We start from the raw sequence: 25,113 nt of genomic DNA, 5'->3' as shown, positions 1-25,113 counted from the left end.
AAACGTTATGCTACATGAAAGAAGCCAGACACAAAAGACCATTTGTATGATTCCATTTATATGAAATGTCCGGAATAGGCAAATCCCTAGAAACGGAAAGTAGACTAGGGGTTGCTTAGGGCTGGAGGGGTCTGATGAATGAGCAGGAACGGCTAATGGGTACAAGGGCTTCTTCTAGGGGGGCACAGAGAGTTCTAAAATGACACCAAGTTATACGATCTTACGAATATACTAAAAAAGACTGAATTGTACACTCTGAGGGAATGGTAAAATATTGTGGATTCTAGCTCAATAAAGGTGTTAAAATGCTTAGTAATTACAGTTGACTCCCAAGGGGAGAAAATCCGCTCCCTTTCAAGTCCCTTGTAATTCCTCTAGTTTGTCAAGGGCCTAGTCTCCATTAGATGCTGGTGTCCCCTCACTCCCTCTCACACACGTGCTAATGTCTTGTTTGCGTAACGAGAGAGCAGGCTTCATGCTCGGCTCCTTGGGCAACAATACCTCGCCAGACTTGTCTGGTTTCCATCGTGTTTGTTTTTCTGATTGCCTTCTAATTATGGCAGCTGATCATTCAGCTATTCATTTCATTTATTCAGCAAATATTTATTGAGCATTATGGCGTACCAGACACTATTCTAGGCACAGGGGACACAGCAGGGAACAAGACAGACCAAAAACCTTGCCCTCCTGGAGCTGATGTACTGCTCGTGCAGAAAATCTTAGCAGTAGGTATAGCTCATGGGTTTCAAATCCCCACTCTGCCACTCACTAGCTTTGTGTCCTGGGGCGAGTAACTTAACCTCTCTGTGCCTCAGTTTCGGCCCATGTAAAATGGGGATAATAACTGCACCTAACTCAGGATCCAGTGAGTCAGTATGTGTAAAGGGCCAGGACAGGGCTTGGCACACTGTACCTACAGTACTTGTACCTTAATGAATGTTTGCTACTGTTATTTATTTTCATTTCTAGTTGTGATTTTTTGAAAAAAACATTTCCTATTTATACACATATATGTAAGTATAAGCTTCCTTTTAAAAAAAATTTATTTAAGTAAAAAAAAAAGGATGAGTGAGTTGGGGTGTCAAAAAGAAAAAGGTACAGGTAAGGAAAATAGGGCAAAATGGAGAAGGGTGTATTTAGGAGATGAAATTTGGGAAGCCCTGAACTAGAGGGAGATGGCAGTAAGGCTGTGACTCAGCTGGCACCCAGTGGAAACATAAAGCTATTTTCAGTGTCAGCATAAGGACAAGGCTTGTTCCTTCAGTCTCAAATGTGCAGGTTTCTCCCCACTCCCTCGTCCTGGAGGATCCCAAGCCCTGGGGGTTTCCCTGCCACCCAGGGAGGCTTTGGAAAGAAGGGCTCTGGACAGACGGGGGTCATCGCTGCTAGAGGAAGACGAGGCTGTGGACCTCGGGGCAGGAACAGTCCCGGAGCTGCCCAAGCCTCTCCCAGGTCCCTCGGCACCGGGGGTGGCCGGCTGCTTGCCACAGCGACAGCTGGTGCCTGCAAGACATGGGGCTGCTTCAGCGGCGTCATGACTCCCCTGGGCACCAGGGCTATTTGCTTTCAGGGGCCCCTTCTCCATGCAAAAATGTTTACAACTGCATTATAAAAAGATAAATATAATCCGGGCTGGAGTCAGTATCAGATCTTCACTACTATTACATCTTATTTCTTCTGATTTTAAGAGGATAAAATTAAAGCATTTTTGTGGAGCCTGAACATGTGTGGGCACTGGGCCCTGTGTCTACTGTGTCTGATGAAGAAGTTGGGCTGGCCGCAGAACTGCTGACCCTAGAGGCCACCCGGGGCAATCCAGACTTGGCTCTTAGGGTCTGGTGACACTAAGACATCCTTAACTAAGACATCCTTAACACTAAGACATCCTTAACAGAGTGGAGTGATTAAGAAAGGTTTTGGAATGGTGGGGTGGGGAGGTTCATGACCCAGCTGCTAGGAGCCTCTGACTCTTCAATGAATAACAGATAACTGTAATCTCCACCCCTCTGAAATGTTGGGAGGGTTTGATGAGATGCTGTGTGCAGAGAAAGTAAAAATGATCATGACAATAATAGCTAACCATTTCAGCAACAAGAATGAACCATCCAGTGCTACAAGGCAGCCACGTGCACGGACCTTGCAAACCGCATGTCGAGCAAAGGAAGTCGAATTCTAAAAGGTACATCCTGTACCACTTTATATATGTGAAGTTTGGGGGGGAAAATTTAAACTGTAGTGTTTAGGGATCTGTACCGAGTTGAGTAAAGCTATAAAGAAAACTGTACAGTGGATTACCATAAAAGTCAGGATGGTGGTCTCCTCTGTGGGGAGGGGAGGGGCTGCGGTTGGGGGTGGGACTGCGGGGCTAGCCAGGTTCTGTTCCTTGCCTGGGTGGTGACTACCCAGATGTGTCCTCTTTGCAAACATTTATTAACCTGTTCATATATGTTTTAGCCAATTCTCTGTAGGTATAATTCACATCTTTTAAAAATGCAAATAATGGCAATAATAACACACACAGATTGTCTTATGTGCCAGGCACTGTTCTAAGCTTCTAAGCACAGTGCCTCTCACCTAATAGGCACTTCACAAACGATAGCATTTAAAGTTACCATTGTTATTGCCATCCTCAGTGTATGAAATGGAATGAATGTCCCTTGTCTCAACAGGGCTTGTGAGGCTTGAGTGGGAGCTCACATCTAAAGCACCCACTTGGTGCCCAGCACACAGTAGGTGCATGACTATAGCAGGTGTTCCTTCTGCTTGTCCCAAACTCAGAGACACTTCTCATGCTAAATAAACCGTCCTAAAATCCCCAAATGGCAGGCTCACCCTCCCCGGGGCTGGGCCCTTCGCATGCCCGCCCTCACCAGCTGCCCACGGAAAGAATCTGGCTGGCAGCTCGATTCTCCATCCTCACTTTGATCCTCCTCCTCTGCCCAGTCCTGCCTGGTGAGCTCATGCCCCCAATCAGACCTTCCGTCACCTGTTCTGTGAGCCTGGCCTGGCTGGGGTGGGAGCAGAGAAAGATGCCCCTGCCTGGCACAGACCTGACTCTGCTTTCCATCTCTACCCATGCCTGGTAGAGGCGGCAGTCCCTGCGACCCTCATCTCAGCCTCACCAAAGTGCCATGTTCCTGGAGTATTTGCATCCAAAAAGAGAAGTTTGGGATTAATCAGAGTTTTAGGGCTAGAAAGGCTTATTCAAAGATGGATAAGTAAACTGAGGCTCTAATAAGTGAGCATCTAGTCCAAAGAATGAATCTCTAATGGTAGAATCTCAGGTCTAGGACGAGTAAGTGGTGGAGGGGAGAGGTTGGAGGAAGGTTGGTTGAGAGGGCCTCCCTATTGTCTGCCATTTATTTATTGGGCACCTACTATGTGCCAGGTTCATCACATTTATCACGTGTCATTTTCACAAAGTACATATATTATTATACCCATTTTATAGGTTAAACATGACAAGAGCAGCTTCCACTACTAAGCATCTATGAGGAGCCAGGTGCTGTGCAAAGGGCTCAGGATCCTTCCCACCATCTGAGTGGTGGGGACTGTCAGGGTAAGAAGGGTTTGCCCAGAGTCACATACCTAGTAAGGGCCAGAAGTGGGGTTTGAACCCAGATCTGTGCAGTCCCAATGCCTCTCATTCAGATACATCTGTCCCTAACACCCCAACAGGCACTGGCATTCCCTGCTCTAGGTTTACAGTGAGCAGGGCTGCTCAATTTTAAAAGTCAGGAAACTAACATCCTTAGAAATGGGAGAACTCCCTGGAGAGACCCCAGAGAGAGCTCTTGTTCCTACAGTCTAATAATCCCTGCATGGAAAAGTACAGTCAGTGGAAAACAGTCTAGACTTGTCTTTAGAGCTTGGCCAAGGAGTCTGAGAAATTTAGGTTCAAAGCCTGTTTCTGCCACTTGCTAGGTGTGTGACCTCGGGCACCTCTTTGTGAATCAGTCTCCTCATCTAGAAGGAGAGGATCCCGAAAGTATCCACTTTGGGCTCTTGGAATGTTTCAAGGGCATCCTGTGTGTCAATGTGTCCTCACCTCCTTCCACGCTCCCCCTTGCTCATTCCACGCCAGCCTCAATGGTGGCACGCTCCCGCCTCAGGACTTTTGCACTTGCTGTTCCCTCTGCCTGGAATACCCTTCCCCCAAACCTCCACATGTCTACCTCCCTCATTTCCTTCTGAACTCTGTCCAAGTGTCACCTCCTTAGTGTCACCTTCCTTAAAAAAAAAAAAAAAATCCCCAGAACTTCCCCGATTCTGCTTTCTTTCCCTAACACTTATCTCCCATCTGACAAATTACAGGTTTACTTGCCTAATGTCTGCCTCCTCAGAGCAGAATGTGTCTCCATAAGAGAAGGACCACAGCTCCTTTGTTCACTGCATCTCCCCAGTACCCAAAACATTGTCTGGCACATGCTCAATGGTAAGTGCTCAACAAATATGTATTGAATGAATGAATGAATATAGAGTTTAGAATAATGCTTGGCACATAGTAGGCACTCAATAAACTTTAGCTACTATTGTAATGCTAAGTGCTTTCCAAGACATTTGCCCTTGTGGGAGGAGTCTAGGGGGATGATAACAGCCAAATCTGGGTCAAATCCTGTGTGACCTTGACTAAGTCACAATGCCTCTCTGAGCCTCTGTTGCCCCATCTATAAAATGAGGGTAACCAAACTTGGCTTTTAAGGGAATTGTAAGGATTCAACAACGAAACCAGCTCCCTTTTCTTGAGTACTTTCTGGATGTCAGGAGCTATGCTAAGTCTTCAACTTGCACAATCTCACTTCACTTTCATCATTGCCCCATGAGGAGGTCCTCTTATTATCTGCATTTTCAGATAAGGAAATTGAGGTTCAGAGAGGTTATGAGATCGCCCAAGGTCACACAGCTGGAAATGGCAGGAGCTGCTCCTCCTCAGACACTGGGATCAGAACCCTCCTGCGCCCTGCCCTGGCCAGGAAACAGGCTCCCACTCCCTGGGCACCTTCATCTCTCAGGCTGCAGAGAGGCCCCAGGCTCTACAGTCGTACTTCCCCATGCCCGAGTCCCATGGCTTACCCTCCGGCCCCTCCACCATCCCCGTAGCAGCGCTGGCTCCTGGCATCCTGGGCAGGCCACTCACACCTCACACAAACTGTGTGGCCCTGGGTCAGATACCTTGTCCACTGGGCATGGGGCGCCCTCACCTGCTGGCAGCTCCCTGGAACGGGCCCCAGCCGGAACTGGACACAGTACCTGCAGCCACACAGGAAGACACCACCCCAAACACCTGTGAGCATTTATGCAACACCTACTGTGTACCTAGCCCTATGCAGGCTCAGGTTGATACAATTTCTCCCTGCTACAGAAGAAACCTTTTGGGCAACTCAATCTGCGTCCATGAGACTTGGCTCCTGCTTTTTCAAGTTAACATCATTGAGGGCTTCCATGGGTCAGTTCTTCAAACACCTTATCCAAAAGATGATATTGTTTACTTCTCATCTCTCTCCCCCGCAGTAATGTCAGCTCCACAAAGGCAGGAATTTGTATCTGTTTTGTTCACTGTTGTGTCCAAGTCCTAGACTAGGACCTGGCTCGACAAAAATTTGCCGAATCATTTGGTCCAATGGAATAGGGAAACCCTGCAAGGTAGATCTTGGCCCCAGCTTACAGATTAGGAAACCGAGGAGCAGAAAGGTAACTTGTCCAGAGTCACACAGCTAATAAGTGGTACTGCCTAAAATGGAACCGCCTAACCCCAAAAGCCTCAATAAGCACTCCACCACATTTCGCAAAAGATCCTATTTTACAGAAAAGAGTCACTGCAAGAATTATTTAAATAACTGTCCCATTCTGGAGTATCTGAATTAAGACCCAATTTGCTAAAATTTTACTTCGACCCAACTTTTTTTACAAGTAGTGGTAAATGGCACTCCCTGCTGCAAGAGATGCAGCTTGTCAAGGACCCCGGGAGGTTATTGTGTGGGGCTGCTGCCCCCTGGTGGCTGCAGCCTCTGGGAAGCCCAAGGACTGGACAGTTTTCTTCCAGGAACAGCCCAAAGCCGGCCCAGAGCCCTTTCCTCTCAGCTGCCCCAGAACGCCTCAGGAACCTGTCCTTGCCAGAAGCCTGTGATAATTGGAATTTTCGCCTTCCCAACGTTCTTTCTCTTTGCTCTTTTGGTGGTTTATTTGGGGAACTCTTGTCCTCACCCTACGTGGTCTTGGAGGGGCAATCAATCAGGATGCCTGGTCCTGGCTCCCCATACCTGCCCCTAGAGTGGACAGATGATTCAAGCTGACCAATCAGAGGTCCCATCATCGGGGTCACAGTGATTGGTTCAGGGATGGGCCTAGGATCCAAGCAGGACCAATCAACCTCCTCCAGAAATTACACAATGAGACTGGGAGGAAGGACCCCGTCAGCTGGGGCTGCTAAGCTGGGAGGATGTGGGGCTGCTCGTGGGCATCTTGGCTACTACAGGGAGAGAGCCTGCTTGAGAATGAAGCCAGTATATGAAGGCAGAAAGGGGAGAGGGAGTCCTGATAATATTTGACCTCTTGGCTCCAGTTCATGCTTGAAGTAATATTATTTCAAAACTTCCCTCTCAGTTATAGGAACCAATAATTCTCCTTTTCACCTGAGCCAGTTTGAGCTGAGTTTCTGTGCCTTGCAGTGAAAGGTATCCTAGCAAATAGAGCTCTCCTCTCCATCTCCCTTAGCACTGCCTTAGTTCAGACCTTATTCTTTCAATTAATATTTGTTGAGTATCTGTCATGTGCCAGGCACTGTCCTAGATGCTTGACCTCATCACCACCATCGGCAACACACTGTCTGACTCCAGTCCCTGAAATCCACCCTTCAAAGGCACAGGGCTACCACCCTGGTCCAAACCACCTTCATTTCTCATGTGGACCATTGCTGTAGGCCCCGCATTGGTCTCCCCGGTTCCCTCCTTGCCTCTCTACGATCCATTCTCCAAATAGTATCCAAAGGGACCCTGTGAAAACCTAAGTCAGATCCTGTCATTCCTCTGCCCAAAACCCTCCCATGACTCCAACTCATGCAGAGAAAGTACCCAACTTCCCACCACAGCCTGTAGACCCTGTGTGATCTGACCACCCCCCTCCCCCCAATATATCATATTTCCTACTCTCTCTCACTCTCCCTGAATTCCAGCCTGAACTACTTGCTGATCCCTGAACACCGGGCATGTCCTGCCTCAGGACTTTTGCACTTGCTAGTCCCTCTGCCAGTCATGCTCTTCCCCCAGATAACCTCTTCAATATCTTAGTTCCTCTAAACAAGGATGTCCCTGGCACACCCACCCTCTTCCCTGCTTCATTTTTCTCCATAGCACTTAGCACCATTTGACAGGCTATGTGTTTGTTTATTGTCTGACTCCATGAGGACAAGTATTTCTGTCCTTTTCTCTTCCTTGCTGTAGACCCAAGGCCTAACGCATATAAACAACATAAACATACCTGTCGTATAAACAATAAACACTGAGTGAATGAGTAAGTGAATGAAGCTGAATAGAGACCAGGCATTAAGGACTCAAAGTTCATGTTCATGGGTTTACAAATGTAACAGGACAAGAAATGGGGAGATGTTAAAGGAAGAGAGAGGGCTTCCCTGGTGGCGCAGTGGCTGAGAGTCCGCCTGCCAGTGCAGGGGACACGGGTTCGTGCCCCGGTCTGGGAAGATCCCATGTGCCGTGGAGTGCCTGGGCCCGTGAGCCATGGCCACTGGGCCTGTGCGTCCAGAGCCTGTGCTCCGCAACGGGAGAGGCCACAACAGTGAGAGGCCCATGTACCGCAAAAAAAAAAAAAAAAAAAAAGGAAGAGAGAAACATGATGAAAGTCTAATCCAAGGAAAAATGTTCACAAATCTGAGTTTGACTTTGGGTTCATTTGCTTCCACTTACCCTATTGTCTCCTGCTTCTTGGGGACACCTCGCTTTTCTCGTTCTTTCCCGTAGCTGCCTGTGGTTATCAGAGCAGGGACTGTGGGCCAAGGAGAAAACAGAGTCAGGTAGCCCAGCACCACCGCCCCCAAGGCTATGACACCACAGGAAGCACGATTAGGTACTCCTGGTGTCAGAGTCATGTCTATGGTAGCCCTAAGGAGACTGTGGGGTCTTGTAACTGGGTAGATGGTCCCCACAAGTACCCCTTATGCAATGATGGAGGCAGGATCATATTTATCTCTTAGATTCAGGGCCTAGCACAGTGGGTTGTATAGTGAGTCTCAATAAAAAGTTCTTCAAATGAATGATTTTGATGAATGAATAAGTGAGTGAGTGAGAAAAAAAGAGATGAGTTAATAACTGAATGGATGGTTGGGTGGCTGAAATGATATAAGAAAGGAAGAATGGATGGGTGATGAGTAAATGGGAAGATGGGAGGATGGAAAAAAGGAGAGACAGAGATGATGAATGGAAAGAAGGATGGATGAAGACATGATAGGTCGATGGACAGATGAAGGGATAAAAGAACCAGATGCATAGATGAATGAATAGGTGGGAAAATGTAAGGATGGAAGAAAAGGGGGACAGAGGTATGGACAGATAAATGAATTAATAAAATTGTCTTGTTGGGCCAACTTCCAAGCCTCTTCCTTCCTGGAGCAGACAGAGGAGAACACAGAGGAGAATTGAGGGTCAGTTCATGAGAGGTTGGTGATTCCTTAGGGGGAAAAAGAGCCCAAAGATGTCCCTACCCCTGCCCATTCTGAGTGATGGGGCTGAATCAAAGATATGGTGTTGAACTAATTAATGCTTGTGATCGAGAGAAGGTAACACACTTAATACACAACTTCCCTTTTCTCTTCTCTTCCAACATCCAGTGCTGCTTTTGGCGTAGCCTAGAGCAGCGAGGAGAGCCCCAGAGAAGCCCAGATTCTGGTTCCAGCTCCCCCTCTTACATCTCAGTGATCTTGGTCCTTTCAGAGCCTCAGTCTCCTCATCAGCAAAATGAGTATAATACTAGGGCTTCCCTGGTGGCGCAGTGGTTGAGAGTCCGCCTGCCGATGCAGGGGACGCGGGTTCGTGCCCCGGCCCGGGAAGATCCCACATACCGCGGAGCGGCTGGGCCCGTGAGCCATGGCCGCTGAGCCTACGCGTCCGGAGCCTGTGCTCCTCAACGGGAGAGGCCACAGCAGTGAGAGGCCCACATACCGCAAAAAAAAAAAAAAAAAAAAAAAAATGAGTATAATACTAGAATCTACATCATACGGTTATTGTCAGCGTTGAATAAAATGATGCAGGATGAGCCATGTATCTTGGGCAGGTGTTGTGCCTCCCTGAGCCTTGGCTTCCCCTTCTGTAAAATGCATAGTAACACTGGCCTCACATAGTCAAGTAATGTGGCCAAGTGCATGGCAGATGGCATGTAGGGGCAGTAGTAGGGGCAGTCAGGAAAATCTTCCTGGAGAAAACTGACATCTACACAGGAAGCGATGAACCAGGCAAGTTAGATGTGGGTGGCAAAGGAGAGGGAGGAGGATTTCAGGCAGAGGAAATGACATTCCCTCTTTCATCACCCCACTGCCACCATCCTGGTCCAGACACCTTCCTCTCTTGCCTGTACCACTGCAGTCACCTCTTCCCTGGCCTCCCTGCTGCCCTCTGACCCCTTTCAGTCTCCTGTCCCCACAGTGAACAGAATGATCCTTTAAAATGTAGACAGAAGAAGGAAGGTGAGGTCACAGGAGGTAAGAGCCAGAGCACTTGAGCTTGTAGACCATGATGATGAGTTTGGGCTTCACGAGGGTGCGGGATACCTATTGGAGAATTTAAAACAGGAGGGTGACACTGCGGTAAGGTTTGGTGAAACGAAGGACATGTGCTGAAACTAAGGGGAAAGAGGCCTTTTCTTCCAGCTGCTAGGCTGGTTGCAGGGAAGCCTGGAACTATCAAAGACCATTACAGGGGGAATGCCTACCTGAGAATGAGGCCAACTCATTAGAAAACAGAGCTGAGAGATGGAGATAGGTTCCTGGCAACATTGCTTGAGCTCCTAGATCCAGCCATGCCTGAATGGAGACCCTGAGATCTTAGTTACATGAGCCACGCATTTTTGCTCCGGTCAGTTTAAAATGGGTTTCCTGTCATCTTCATGTAAACAAAGCCCTGACTGATTCACAATGGGAGATGAGCAGAAAGAAGACATCGAGATGCCCAGAGGAAGTCAGAGCTTCTTACCTCATTCAGAGGGTGAGGAGGGGGATGAGGGAAAAGGAGGGCAAAGTCCCACCCTAAACTCAGACCCCACACGGAAACTTATGGAGGGCCCTGTGGTCCGGCCAGGCTCTTCCCTCTGACAGCCGCCCCCAAGGCCACCCCAACTCACGCAAGGACTGTTGGCACTCCACCCCCTGGTGGCTCCAGTACTCCACGCAGCCAGCCCGTTCTTCCAGTGGGGGGCAGGGAGCACCCCCGTTTCTTGGCTCCTGCAGGACATGCCTTTGGCGGAGACGGTAAGAGACCTGGCAGGGCTTGACACAGCGACTCCAGCTGCTCCACTCTGCCACGACGCAGGAGACCGCTGGAAGAGAAGGTGGCGTCTCCAAGGACAACTGCTATGGAATTTGGGCAGCGGCCAGGTCTTGTCCACCTTCCCCACAAGCCGAACCCCCCAAAACACCACAGTGAGCACCAGAACTTCAGCAAACCTGAATCCATGTGTGCCTTAAAAGTTTCTCTATGACAAATTTGGTAGACGTATACGTCTACCTAAACTTAGAATTCCACGTTCTATTTACCCATCATCCTGTTGGCAATCATTCCAGTGGTTTCCATCACCCATTCCTCCAATTAACATTTCCTAGACACTTATGACAACTGATTTCACCTCCCTGTGCCTCAGTTTCTTCCCCTGTCAAATGGGTATAAGAATAGTATTCACCTGATAGTGTGGCCTTGAGGATTCAACCAGATGTGACGTATAAAGCGTTCACTCCTGGCACACAGCAAGCGCTCAGTAAACACTAGCTATTCCTCTGCCGCCATGAAGCAAACCATGACTACACTAGCAACAACGTGGATGGAAAGAAGCCTCTTGCAGAAGCTATTTCTGGTGTGATACTATTTAGATACAGTCTTAAAAAATGAAAAAGAGTGCTATATAGTGTTTAAGAACTCATATAGGTAATATACATATATTACATATATATGATACTATATATGTATATATCACATATATATGATATTGTATTGATATATATATACATAAGTATATATATGTCAGTCTTCACTATTCACAGATTTGGTATTTGTGAATTTACCTATTTGCTAAAAATTGATTTGTAACCTCCGAACCAATATTTGAGGCGCTTTTGTAGTCATGCACAGACATATGCAGAACAGCAAAAATTCGGAGTCACCCAACATGCACATTTGCAGCTGAGGTCAAACAAGGCCCCGATCTGCCTTCTTGGATGGAGGGAGCCAGTGACTGTGTGGTGCAGTTCAAGGAGCTCCAGCTCCGGGACCAGGAGGACGGGGTTTGAATTCCAGCTCTGACACCTGTTAGTGGGGCACTCTCGGACCAGTCACTTAATACCTCTGAATCTTGTTCTTCCCTTTTTTAAAAGAGAATCTACGAGAATGAGTTGTATTTAGGATTTAAGATTATAATCTGTGTGAGATAGGTGTGTACCTATTTCCCCTAGGAGCAACGGTTCAGTGCTTGTCAATTCAGTGTTCATGGGGATTTTATAGGCTGTAACTACCATCCATCATGAGAACTGACTGTATATATTTTATATACATTGAATATATATATGTGTGTGTATATATATATACACACACACACACACACACACACACACACACACACACACACACCCCTCCGCGGGAATTATAAATACCAAATTCAGCATAGCAGTTACCTCTGAGGAGAAAGGGCAGGAATGCAGAAGCTCCAGTGGTATTCATCTAGGCTTATTTCTTAGCTTTTTATGAGCGTTTATTATATTGTTCTTTCCACATTGGGCTAGGTCTGAAATATTTCACCATAAAAAAAGAAGGAAGTTGCTGGGTGTCCATGTCCATGAGATGCTCCCTGTGCTACCACAGTCAGGGGCCCAGTGAGTAGGTATTTTCTGGTGATGTGGCCTTTGAGACCTTCAGCTTCTTCACCCAAGTCCACAGTCCCAGACCAGGACTGGGCCAAACCAGACAGGGAAGGCCATCTGGCCAAAACGTGGGATCTTCAGAATTTCTTGACAAGAAATTGTCAAGCCATGGACTTCCCTGGTGGTCCAGTGGGTAAGACTGCATGCTCCAAATGCAGGCAGCCCGGGTTTGATCTCTGGTCGGGGACTAGATCCTGCATGCATGCTGCAACTAAGTCCGCATGCTGCAACTAAGAGCTCTCATGCCACAACTAGAGGATCCCGCGTGCCACAACTAAGACCCAGTGCAGCCAAACTAACTAAATATTAAAAAAAAAAAAAAAAAAGAAATTGTCAAGCGTTTCTTGACAGGCCTTGACAGTCTCTCTCTCTCTCTCTCTCTCACACACACACACACACACACACACACACAGACACTTGTGAACACACAGGGCACTACTGCTGTCAGAATTAGTTCACTCATTCCACAAACATTTACCGAGCATCTCCTGTGAGCTGGGCACTGTCCTAGGTGCTGGAGACACCGTGGGGAACAAGAAAGACCAGGTCTGTCCTCATGACAAACATTCACCGGCTATGAGACATATCCTAGTTCAGCAACTTGAAAATGCGAAGAAAAAAAAAAGTGTATATTCTTGAACTGAGGGAAGGAGGTGATTGTGTTGTAAACACAGACAGTGTTGCTTCTGGCACCTCAGGAAGTCACATACTCCTTGCATGGCTCTCAACTCTGAGCAGAGTTGAAATGCTCAGGGGAAGGAGGGAAGGAGGAAATAAAGTACGACAGCAGAACAATCATCTATTGCTTTCAACACCCACCTAATAACGATGTCAATTATGTCACTGCTGCTGGACCAGGCAGGTCAAGTCCCGGACTTCATGTAATCCTCACAACAACTTTAGGGTCCTTCTTTGTGCCCTCTGCCCCCCAGGGAAGCCTGTGCATCAGAGAGGCCCCCTGGCCGCTGATTGAGTTTAGCCAGTGAGGCACCCATGGGGAGGAGAGTTCAGCCCAGGTGTTTATTGCCCCTCCACCCACCTCACCCTCAGTCCTGCATGGAGGGGCCCCTCAGCCATGGATCCTGCCCTCACCAGGCTCCTATAACACCACTTCCCCCTGCCCGCACCATAGCGAATGGAACCCTTGTCAAATTATGTTCCATTCAACTCTTCTGGGCGTACCACCTGTCATTCGCCAGAACCCCAACTCCTACATATATATATATATATATGTATGTATTTGCGTTATTGTCAAATCCATCTCACAGAAGAGGCAAGTGGAGCTTAAGGAGACTGAATATCTGAGTCAAGCCAAGACGCTGGAGTCACACAAGCTTGGATTCCAGCTATAGTCTCACAGAATTGGTGCAATGACAGATGTGCAGCACTAGGAAGATAGTAAACACTCAATACAACAGGGGACTCTCTGCATTTATTCAACAACTATTTGGGGCCTACTATATGCCAAGCACTGGCCTGGGTGCCGGGAACACAGAGGAGCAAAGCAGAAAAAGCGCCTGCCCTGGAGGAGCTGACATTCAGTAGGGGAAACAGACAAGAAACAATACAATATATGAGGTAATTTCAACTAGCAATCCATGCTCTGAGAAAATCCAAAGAAGGATAAGAGTGGCAGGTGCAGGGCGACAAGAAACTGTTTTAGATAGAGGGGTCAAGGAGGGCCTACATGACAAAGGTCATCTGAGGAGGTAAGGGAGGGAGCTGTGTAGGTATCTGAGGGGAAATGTTCCAGGGAGAGGGAACAGGCAGTGCAAAGGGCCTGAGGCAGAGTCCTGGTTAGATGCTGGAGGGACAGTGAGGAGGCCAGTGTGGCTAGAGCATAAAAAGCAGGAAGGAAAGTGGCAGGAAGTGATGTCAGACAGAGGCGGGCAGTGATAGCATACAGGGCCTTGATGACTATTGTAAGGAACTTGGACTTTATTCAAAGCATGAAGAAAAGCCACTGCCAAGTTCTGAGCAGAGGAGTGACATTATCACTATTAAGGTTTTAAAAGGATGTCTCTAGCTGCCGGATGGGGGTCAGGGCAGAATCAGGAAAACCAATAAAACAGCTACTGCAGTTGTCCAGGTGAGAGAGTATAATCTACAATAGAAAAATCTGCTAGTGGGGACATCTCTGGTGGCGCAGTGGTTAAGACTCCGTGCTCCCAATGCAGGGGGCCTGGGTTCGATCCGTGGTCAAGGAACTAGATCCCACATGCATGCTGTAACTAAGCAGCCCACCTGCTGCAACTAAGGAGCTAGCAAGCCACAACTAAGACCTGGTGCAACCTGCTCTTAGTTAATAAATAAATAAATATTTTTTAAAAAGAAAAGAAAAAAATCTACTAGAAAAAGTGAGTTTAGTGTCAGTGTTCACAGAGTGGCTGGACAACTGACAAGGAGATGGCAGCCCAGATTCAGGCACTGGCTGGGCAGCCGGACCAAGGGAATTTCCAAAGTCCCACCATGATCCCCTGCCAGGCAGGTGAGAGATTTTGCAGAAAATTAGGCAGATGCCACCCTACGCATATTCTTTCCATGTCGCTGGCATCTGTGATGTCACCAAGCAGGATGCACAGCTGACACCCCCAGGGAACTGTCATCACACCTCACCTAGACCTAGGGTCACAACCTCGGTTCATGTGATTATTCATATATTGTCAGCCTCCTCAACTAGAATGTCAGCTCTGTGGAGGCGGGGGCCTTGTTCCCTGCTGAATTCCAGGACCAAACACAGTGCCTGACACATAGGGACCCAGTAAATAAAGAGTCAGTGAATTCTGAATGAGCAAATTGTGCCTTAGCGACCACAAAGGAAATGTGACCGCAAGTTGGCATTCCAGAAAGGTACCACCAGATGGCAGCGTTTCTCAAAACAGAGGCCATCCCACCTTTTTCTGAGTAAAGGAGAAATTCTAGCTTATCAGTGCAGCTGAAAAAGAGGGAGATGCGAGGAGCTTTTAAGGTTGCTCTTCCAGCCCTGGAGACCCAGATAACATCATGTCAGCAGAGCCTGCTGGAGCCAGGCTGAATTTCCCACAGTCCCCTTGGATCCCTCTGCCCTGCCGCCAACAGGCCCAGGCTCAGCAGGAAATGCCTTTCTGGACAATTCAAACCCGACCTTTTTCTCTGAACCTCACTGCCCAGCCCCCTGACTGTCCATCCTCCTCACTGTCTAGCAAAAGGATTTTTCTGGAATGCAGTTCTGACCTGTCACCTGAAATCCTTTACTGGTTTCCATCTCCTGTTGAGGTGTTTTCACAAAATGTCTTTTGTAAACACTAGCGGCTAAAAATGTGTTTCCCCAGTGCATCCACAGTCACCCCCTGCCTCCTCTTCCTCCTGTTTGATGTCTCAGCACACTTTTACTTCGAGTTCCCTGAAATGCAGGGTCCGCTACAGCTGGAAGTGGGCAGCTGTCATTTCTGCCCTCCCAGCCTCCTTACCCCCATCTTCTGGTAACACCGCCTCGGTTTTCTTTTGAGGAAGCAACCCTCCCCACTCTCAGTCCACATAGTTTGGGTAGGACTGACCTCACCTTCTCACTCCTGGGATTGGGTATATAGGTGACCCAGACATGACCCGTTGACACATTCCTTCTCCCTAGGCTCAGTGATTTATTGGATCGTGAATGAGCATGCAACCCAAACTGGGCCTATGAGAACCATCCCTAGGAGTTTGGCTGGAATAACTAGGAAAAGGATCTCTCATTCCACTAGGGACACCAGTTTGGAGCTACTAGGTACTGTCTTTATCAACACTCGGTGACAGCATGCCTGAGATTGAAACTAACACAAGCAGAGCTGAGAGGTGGAAAGAGTCCCGATGACATCCTTGGAGTCCCTGGATCCAGCCATGCCTGAAGTCAGAATCCATGGATTGTTTCTCAGTTACCTGTCCTAATACATCCCCTTATTAGCTTAAGTAATACGAGTTGTGTCACAACCCTCAGAGTACTGACTAGCACAATGAACACATAAGTGCATAAGTAGGGACTTTGATCCCTACAGGGTTGAAGTAAGAATTAAGGAGCATAAAACACTTAAAAACATTCAGTAAGGAACTTGAAAAACATGAAGTAATGGTGTCCATCCTTTAAGGTTTTACTAGCCGCTCCAGACCCACCCTCTTCCTGACCCCACCCCATCCTCCCCAATCATTTCCAAGCCTCCGCTTGCTCTAACTGAGCAAGCCACCCTGTTGCCCAAAAATAGAATATAAGCTTGAGGGGGACCAGAGTCCCATCTTTCTGGCCCCCACTGGTCCCAGCTGAGCTGGGCACATAGCAGGTGGCCAGCAATGTAATTGAACTGAAGGTGGGCAAGGTCAAGGGCTCCTGTTTCACCTGAGGGCTCGAGCTTCCCTCCTGCGACAGGCTTAAGTCCTCCCACCCTCAAGCAACCATATGGTATTGTGATCTGGAGCCAGACTGCTGGGGTTCAAATCCTAGATCTACTGCCTAATAGCTGGGCAAGTCAGAGTAGCTCGCTACCTCTCCATGTCTCCGTGCCTCATCTGTAAAATGGGCGTGATAACACTATCTATTCCTTCGGGCTGTTATGAGGCTTAAAGGAGACAATTTATTTAAAGCACCTAAAACAGTACCTCCCCAGCAGGTAATAAGTACTCAGTAAATGTTAGTGGTTTGTTTGTTTTTTGTGGTACACGGACCTCTCACTGCTGTGGCCTCTCCCGCTGCGGAGCACAGGCTCCAGACGCGCAGGCTCAGCGGCCATGGCTCACGGGCCCAGCCGCCCCGTGGCATGTGGGATCCTCCCGGACCGGGGCACGAACCCGCATCCCCTGCATCGGCAGGCAGACTCTCAACCACTGCGCCACCAGGGAAGTCCTGTTTGTTTGTTTTTAAGCCATCCTCAACACCTCCCTCTACCACAATCAATTCCTGAAGTTAGTCAACTTTATCGCCTAAATCACTCATGAAAAAACATATCTTGCCTCCTAACTGGTCCCCATGTCCCCTTCTGCTCTGCTCCCCTGGGAGGTGGAAAAGTGAACTTTTCCCAGGTCTATTCATAAGACCTCAGCTCTGCCCAGCCTAGACAAGGGGGCAGATCCTAGACCTACTGCCTTTTTGACACCTTCCCAAAGGAGCAAAACAAAGAGGTGGGCAAAGCTTTGAGGCTGCTGGGCCCACCAGTCCAAGCTCTTTATGTAACGGGAACCCCCGGGGAGCTGATAACATCGTGTGATTCTGTCAGCGTGGATCAAACCGTGGGAAAGTATCACTGATCCCTCTACCTGGTTCCCTTCCTGGGTCCCCACTCCTGCCGTGTGACAGGGAAGCCCCTGTGGGTGCAGCTGAACTAAGAACCTCAGCCCTACACTCTGAATGACCACACGGCTGCATGCGCTCTCTGCACAGAAGCAGATGAGTACAAAAGCATTCCCAAGATAGTCCTTCTGCAAGTTTAATCTGGGGGAGTCTCATTTGCTATGATTTGGGAAGACAGCACATCCAAAATTACTTTTTCATCTCTGCTACCTGAATTTCCACCATTTGCCACTCAAAGTTGTGAGAAGCAGCAAGGGGCTAGAAGAAAGGGGATCGCCAGGTCCAAATCCTACTGGATCACCTTGGCTGGCCAAAGCCCGCTCCTCTCTGAGCCACGCTTTTCCCATCTGCTGAGTAGGGACATTATTATAGACCAGAGCCCCAGAGTGCTGTGAGACAGTAATCGGGTTGGATGAGAGACCCAGCCCACAGAGTAGGTTGGTGATCAATAAATGTTGGATCCCTTCAATTTTGAATTGTTTTAAAGCTGCCTTCATTTAAGTATAAGTTCCTGAAGGAAGCTCCACTGATATCTCCAGGTAGAGGGCTCCAATCAATCACTCTTCTCCCTGACAAAGGAAAGTTAGATCATATCCGCTTGACAAGGTGACAGAATTTAGATTTTTGTGTCCAATGGGTGTGAAAAGGTTATTCCTGGAATTTAAAAAGGATGGAGTCCTCCCCACTGGGGGCTCAACAAAAGTGGACCCTAATTTCAAAGCCTGGTGGATACCACTCTGGCAGGGGTCTCTAGAGGGAATGACCTAGACCCTGGTCCGGTGGCCACGGCCGGCACTGGGAGCAGTGCCCGGACTTTACTTGCCCAGGGATCAGTACATCCCATCCCAACCCCCTCATACCTCCCCCGGCTCATTCACCTAAGTTTTAACCTGTTCCACACACACACCCAGTTCTTCCGCCCCTCTCCGGACCACCCAGCCCGTTTCCTCTCTCGGCTCTCAGCGTCCCTCCACTCCAAACCCTCTCCAGGCTTCAGCCTTTCTCTCGGCTTCTCAACACCCCCTCCATCTGCCTTGTGACCTCCTTGCCCGCGATGTGGTGCGTGATCCCACTCGCACTCCCTATGCCCCACGCCCTTCCGCCAGCTAAGGTTGCCAGATAAAATACAGGACAGCCAGTTAGATTTGAATTTCAGAAAAATAATAAGTTTTAATGTAAGTATGGCCCGTGCAATATTGAGGACATATGTATACTTTAAAAGTATTTGTTATTTAACTGAAATTTAAGTTTAACTGGGCATCTTGGATTTTTATTTGCTAAATCTGGCACCCAAGCGCCCTCTGCGCCTTCGCAACCCCTCCACGCCTCACGAGCCCTGATGATCGCATACGCCCCCTCCTCCCTCTTACCCCTTCCAGCCGCGTGCGCCCTCCTTAGCGAGTGCGCCCCCTGCTCTCTCTCGCCCCCTCCTCTCTTGCATCCCTCAGTGCCCGCACGAGCCTATTTCTGTTGGGGGCCCCGCGTCCCTCACCCGAGAGCCTGGCTCGCGCGCCTCTTCCACGAGCCCTCCATATTCGCGCGGTCCTCCCAAGTCCCGCGCGAGGGGAGGCCTCTCGCACCCTCTCCACCCAAACGCCCCTCTATTCTCCTCGCATCCGTCTCCATTCCGCCCCCTCCCCCAGACTCGCGCAGCGGCGTCCATGCCCGCCCGAGCATCTTTCTCCGCGCGCACCTTTCCAGCCCCACTCTTCGCCTGGTGTCCTGAGCGTCCCCGTCCCCCTTGCTCCTGCGCCCCTCCAGGTCCAGAACCCCCTCCGAGGGCGGCTTCCTCTCTTCCTTGTACCGTCGCACCCCGGTACCCTGCTCCCCTCCGCGCTGGGAGCTCCGCCCATGCCACGTGCTCCCGGGGGCGCACCTGGACAGGCCCGCGCGTAGTCGGGGCAGCAGTCCCGGACCTCTCTGCACGCCTGATCGCAGAAGCAGCGAGGGGGCCCGCGGGCCGCGCAGGTCGGGTCACGGCCCGGGCAGCAGCGGCCCAGCGCGGCGCAGCCCTGCCGGGACCAGAGCGTGCCCGACGGTCCCCGTGCCCACGACACCGCGGCCACGGCGGTCAGAGCGAGCGCCAGCGACAGGATCGGCGCCGCGCCGCACGGGGCCATAGCCGGGCTCAGGCTGGGGACCGCAGGCCGACCGGGACCGACCCTAAGCGGCCCGCCCCATTGTGGGGCGGAGGCTCCTGGCCCGACCCCTCCCCAGACCCACCTCCTACCTGTCAAGGAACTGTTATCCACCCCCATTCGTCCTATAAAAACTTTGCGCGGCTTGAGGCGGTGAAATATCAAGATAACAGTAATAATAACCGCAGCAACTTTGCAGCGTATCCCATTGCCCCCAGGTTCCAGGGAGTTAGAAGCGATACAGAGCTTCATCAAAACAATGCATTATAATAGATAACAATAGTGTATTATTATAGCACTAATAATAGTAACAGCCGCTCTGCCATAATTATAAGAGCAACGATAGCTGCCAATATTATTTAAATAGTAATAACGGGCATAATAATTGGTAAGCTTGAGAGCCAGGCTGTGTACCAGGCCCTTTGTGTATCGTCAGTATTGCCCGAGTCCCTTGGATACACCTTCCTTTTTTGCTATATTCCTACCACTTTAACTATCATTTCCTGAATATTTATCCTTAAGTTGACCCATTTTTAAAATTTTTAAATGATTTATTTGTTACAAACCTGTATCACTCAAGAGGATGAGAAGAGGGACTTCCCTGGTGGTCCACTGGTTAAGAATCCGCCTTCCAATGCAGGGGACGTGGGTTCGACCCCTGGTGGGGGAACTAACATCCCACATGCTTGGGGCAGCTAAGCCCACGTGCCACAACTACTGAGCTCTGGTGCCTCACTGAGGCAGCCTGCGTGCCGCAAACTACAGAGCCCACACGCCCTGGAGCCTGTGCCACCACATCTAGAGAAGAGAAAACCTGCACGCCACCACTAGAGAGAAACCCGCACGCCACAAAGAAAGATCTTGTGTGCTGCAACTAAGACCCGACGCAGCCAAAAACAAAAAAGGAAAATAAAATAAATAAATAAAAGAAAACAAGAAAAGTATAATAATAATTAAAAAAAGAGGATGAGAAGACAAGCCACAGGCTGGGAGAAAATATTTGCAGAAGACACATCTGATAATGGACTATTAGCCAAAACATGCAAAGAACTCTCAAAACTCAAGAAGAAAACAAACAATTGGATTAAAAACGAGCCAAAGACCTAAACAGACACACACCAAAGAAGAAATACAGACGGCAAAGAAGCATATGAAGAGATGCTCCACATCATGTCATTAGGGAAATGCAAATTAAAACTATGAGCTACCACTACACACCTGTTAGAATGGCCAATATCTGGAACACTGACAACACCAAATGCTGGTGAAGATGTGGAGCAAAAGGAACTCTCGTACATTGCTGATGGGAATGCAAAATGGTACAGCCGCTATGGAAGACAGTTTAGCAGTTTCTTACAAGACTAAATACACTCTTACAACGCAAGCCAGCAATCGTGCTTCTTGGTATTTACCCAAATGAGTTGAAAACTTATGTCCATACAGAACCCTGCACATGGATGTTTATAGCAGCTTTATCCATAATTGCCAAAACTTGGAAGCAACCAAGATGTCCCTCAGTGAGTGAATGGATAAACTGTGGTACATCCAGACAATGGAATATAAATCACTGCTAAAAAGAAATGAACTATCAAGCCATGAAAACACATGGAAGAAACTTAAATGCATATTACTAAGTGAAAGAAGTCAATCTGAAAAGACTACATACTGTATGATTCCAACTATATGACATTCTGGAAAAGGCAAAACCATGGAGACAGTAAAAAGATCAGTGTTGCCAGGGATTAAGGAGGAAAGAGGGGTGAATAGGCGGAGCACAGAGAATTTTTAGTAGAGTGAAAATACCATGTATGGTACCATACTGATGGGTATATGTTATTATACATTTATCCAAACCCATAGAACTTACAACACCAAGAGCGAACCGTAGCGTAAACCATGGGCTGTGGGTGATAAGACTGTGTGGACGTAGCTTCAATTTATCGCAACAAATGGATCGCTCTGGTGGGGGATGTTGATGGGGGAGGGGCTGAGCAGGGGTGGGGAGCAGAGAGTTTATGAGAACTCTGTACTTTCTGCTCAATTTGACTGTGTCTAAAACTGCTCTTAAAAATAAAGTCTATTTAAAAAGAAAACATATCACTACCATAAGTGGAAAGCCGATAATATTTTTTTTCATAAATAGAATGAGAAGGAAGGAAGGTTGGAAAGAGAGAGGACATGTAAGACAGGATACTGTAAGTGCGCTAAATCCTCATTTATTGGAGCAAAAATCAATAGATAATGTCTAAAGCTGGTAAATCAACAAAGGTCCACAGGAGTACATTATTTAGGTCTATGGAAATAACAACTAGAAGAAATAGCTACAAGGGCGAGACACAGTTGCCATGCCAACTAAGACTGTGAAAATAGTCAAACTTCCTAATAAGACATTTCAAATGTAAAAGTACAGAGATACACCATTTCTTACCAATTAGGGAAAATCAAAAACGTTGATTTCTCTTTGAATAGAATTGGGGAGGGTATGGAGAAAGGATATTGAGTATGAAGTTGGTGGACAAGTACATCAGCACAGTCTCTTTGGAAGACAGTCCATCAATATCTATCAAAATTAACAAAAATGTGTATCTTTGGACTCAGGAATCCTTACAGGTAGAGGCATGTGTGCAGGAAAATGAGAGTACAAGGTTCTTTGCTGCTTCACTATAATATCAAAAAGTTGCCATCGGGCTTCCCTGGTGGCGCAGTGGTTGAGAGTCCGCCTGCCGATGCAGGGGACATGGGTTCGTGCCCCGGTCTGGGAAGGTCCCACATGCCGCGGAGCGGCTGGGCCCCTGAGCCATGGCCACTGAGCCTGCGCATCCGGAGCCTGTGCTCTGCAACGGGAGAGGCCACAACAGTGAGAGGCCCGCGTACCAAAAAAAAAAAAAGTTGCCATCAACCTCACTGTCCCTCATAGGGGCTGGTTAAATCTGTTACGGTCCATCCCTACAATGGGATATTATGCAGTCTCCTAAAATAACAAAGCAGTTGTTTATGTACTGGTACAGAAGATCTTGGAGATACATTATTAGGTGAAAAAGCAAGGTGCGTGACAGTGTAGCCTGTTACCATCTCTGCTTTATTTTAAAGAATATTTATATTATATGCTGACATATGCATAGCATATCTCTGTAAGGAGATGTACTAAACTGGTAGGAGTAATTGCCTTTGGAGAGAGGAGCTGCTGTGTGGTACCTTTTGAAATTTTTACGTCATGCCCGTATTACCTATTCAAATAAATGTGAAAAAAGAAAAAAAAAGTTAAGTGATTGCCCCTAGAGAACTGAATAGGGTGTGGGAAGGGTAGAATGGGATGGTGGCTTTTAATTACATATATATAATAAAATATATATTATATGTATGTAACAATATTACATATATATAAAATATTGATTTACAAATGCTTTAACTACCGAGAAAAAAGAAAGAAAGGAAAAAAGAAGAAAGAGATACAGAAACAGAGAAAGGTGGTCTCTATTGATGTAAGGGTCAGTTGGGGGCAGGCAACCACTCCTGACCATGGCATGTCCCCTTGACAAGGACCAGGGGCTTCCTGTAGTTTCCAGACTCCTTTATCTGGTTTCTTTCTGTCCTGCCAGGTTTGAAGCATCCAAGTAACTGGTGACCCAGTTCCCAGAAAATCTCCCTTGTTGTCCCTTTGTAAGGGCCCTGGGGGCTGTGGGGCTCTTGGCAGATGCCACATCTGTGGACACAAAGAGAAGCTTATTCTCCTCTTAGCAGGGAGGGGGGACCCATCAGAATTCAGAGAGCCGTCCAGCTGAGGCGGAACACCCCTCTCTCCATGGGTCCGGGCTGAAGGCTACTGGGCTCTGGGTGGGGGCAGGGGGGCTTGTCAGTCTCCCTTCACTGCTCACGTCTGTCTCAGTTATCTGCTGCTGCATAACGAACTGCCCCAGAACTTAGAGGCCTAAAACAACAATTTATTATGATCACTCATGGTCCTGTGGGTTGGTTCGGTGGTTCACTTGGGGTCTCTCATGCAACTGCAGTCAGAAGGCAGCTGCTGCCGGGAATTCCCTGGTGGTCCCGTTAGGACCCCGCACTTCCCCTGCAGGGGGCCCGGGTTCAATCCCTGGTCAGGGAAGTAAGATCCCGCGAGCTGCTAAAATAAACAGACAAACAAACAAATAAATAAATAAGCAGCTACTGCTGAAGTCATCTCAAGGCTTGATTGGGCCAGACATCCAAAGCAACTTCTTCACTCACCTGTCTGCTGCCTCGACTGAGATGGTTGGAACAACCAAGGACTAGCGGGCCATCTTTTTCTCTCCATATTTTCTTGTCACGTGGCTAGCTCGGGCTTCCTCCCATCATGGTAGTCTCACAGCCAAACTTCTTCGATGGCAACTAATTTATTCCAGAGCAATGTTCCAAAAGCCAAGGTGGAAGCTACAGGGCTTCTTACAACCTCAGAAGTCAGGCACGTCACTTTTACTCCATTCTGTTGGTTTCGCAGGGTCAGCCCAGAATGAAAGTGGGAGGGGCCATACCGGAGTGTGAAGAGCAGAGTGTGTGGTTCTCTACGGGCCATCTTTGGAGGCCAGCCACTATAGTGTTGCCTGCCAGGAAACACTTTCTTCTCTTCCTCCTCCTCTTACCTCACCAGCCACTCCTTCTTAGTTGCTTTGAGTGGTTTTTGCTCATCTTCTGGCTTCAGATTAATCGAGTGCCCCCAAACCCAGATCTGGCCTCTTCTCTGCCTACACACTCTCCCTTACTGGTCTCATCTGGTCTCGCGACTCAAAACACCGATAAGTTGACAACTCCTGAATTTACATCGCCAACCTGGACCTTTCCTCTGAAGTCTAGCCTCTAATATCCAACTGCCTGGGACTTCCCTGGCAATCCAGTGGTTAAGATGCTGTGCTTCCAACGCAGGGGGAGCAGGTTTGATCCCTGGTTCGGGAACTAAGATCCCACATGGCGTGGCCAAAAAATAAAAATAAAACTAACCATGCAACTGCCTAATTGACATCTGTGCTTGGGTATCACATGGGGACCTCAATGTCAGCAGCTTTAAAAATAACTTCGAGGGCTTCCCTGGTGCACGGGACACGGGTTCATGCCCCGGTCCAGAAGGATCCCACATGCCGCGGAGCGGCTGGGCCCGTGAGTCATGGCCGCTGAGCCTGCACGTCCGGAGCCTGTGCTCCGCAACAGGAGAGGCCACAGCAGTGAGAGGCCCGCGTACCGCAACAACAAAAAACAAAAAACACAAAACACCTTCAACCACCTGCTCCCAGACACTTCCCAAAAGAGTATATGTGAATAGCCAGTAATTGCACATAAAAAGATGCACCATAGCATTAGTCATTAGGGAAATGAAAATTACAATCACAATAAGATACCACTGCACATCCATTAGAACATCGAAAATTACAAAGACTGATCATAACAAGTGTTGGTGAGGACAGGGAGCATATGGAACTCTCATACGCTGCTGGCGGAATGCAAAATGTGCTAAACCATTTTAGAAAATAGTTTCTTGAAATGTTAAACCTGTTCCCACCATACGATACCATCCAGCC

The 25,113-nt window shown here is 48.3% G+C and overlaps 1 protein-coding gene across 1 annotated transcript; it reads right to left on the bottom strand.

Moving 5' to 3' along the window:
- On the bottom strand, window positions 1-19,546 carry LOC132593509 (somatomedin-B and thrombospondin type-1 domain-containing protein-like). The gene is made up of 5 exons (XM_060285333.1): window positions 19,303-19,546; window positions 10,345-10,539; window positions 7,920-7,998; window positions 5,074-5,250; window positions 1-1,503 (listed from the first exon to the last, which is right to left on the bottom strand). Exons 1-5 carry the CDS (start codon window positions 19,544-19,546, stop codon window positions 1,386-1,388), a joined length of 813 nt encoding a protein of 270 aa, XP_060141316.1. The 3' UTR covers window positions 1-1,385.
- Window positions 19,547-25,113: the final 5,567 nt, after the last annotated feature.

This window comes from Globicephala melas, chromosome 15 (assembly GCF_963455315.2).
Source record: "Globicephala melas chromosome 15, mGloMel1.2, whole genome shotgun sequence".
NCBI lineage: Eukaryota > Metazoa > Chordata > Mammalia > Artiodactyla > Delphinidae > Globicephala > Globicephala melas.
Note: the sequence above shows the minus strand (reverse complement) of the source record. Positions and strands in the feature narration are given on the sequence as shown.

Bases quoted from the DNA above. Each gene is read 5' to 3' on its own strand.
- LOC132593509 (XM_060285333.1), bottom strand. From the start codon at position 19,546: ATGGCCCCGTGCGGCGCGGCGCCGATCCTGTCGCTGGCGCTCGCTCTG. The intron at 10,540-19,302 runs GTGCGCCCCCGG...CTTCTCTTCCAG, and splicing joins CTACGCGCGGGCCTGTCCAG to CGGTCTCCTGCGTCGTGGCA. The intron at 1,504-5,073 runs GTAAGCCATGGG...CATGTCTTGCAG, and splicing joins GATGGTGGAGGGGCCGGAGG to GCACCAGCTGTCGCTGTGGC.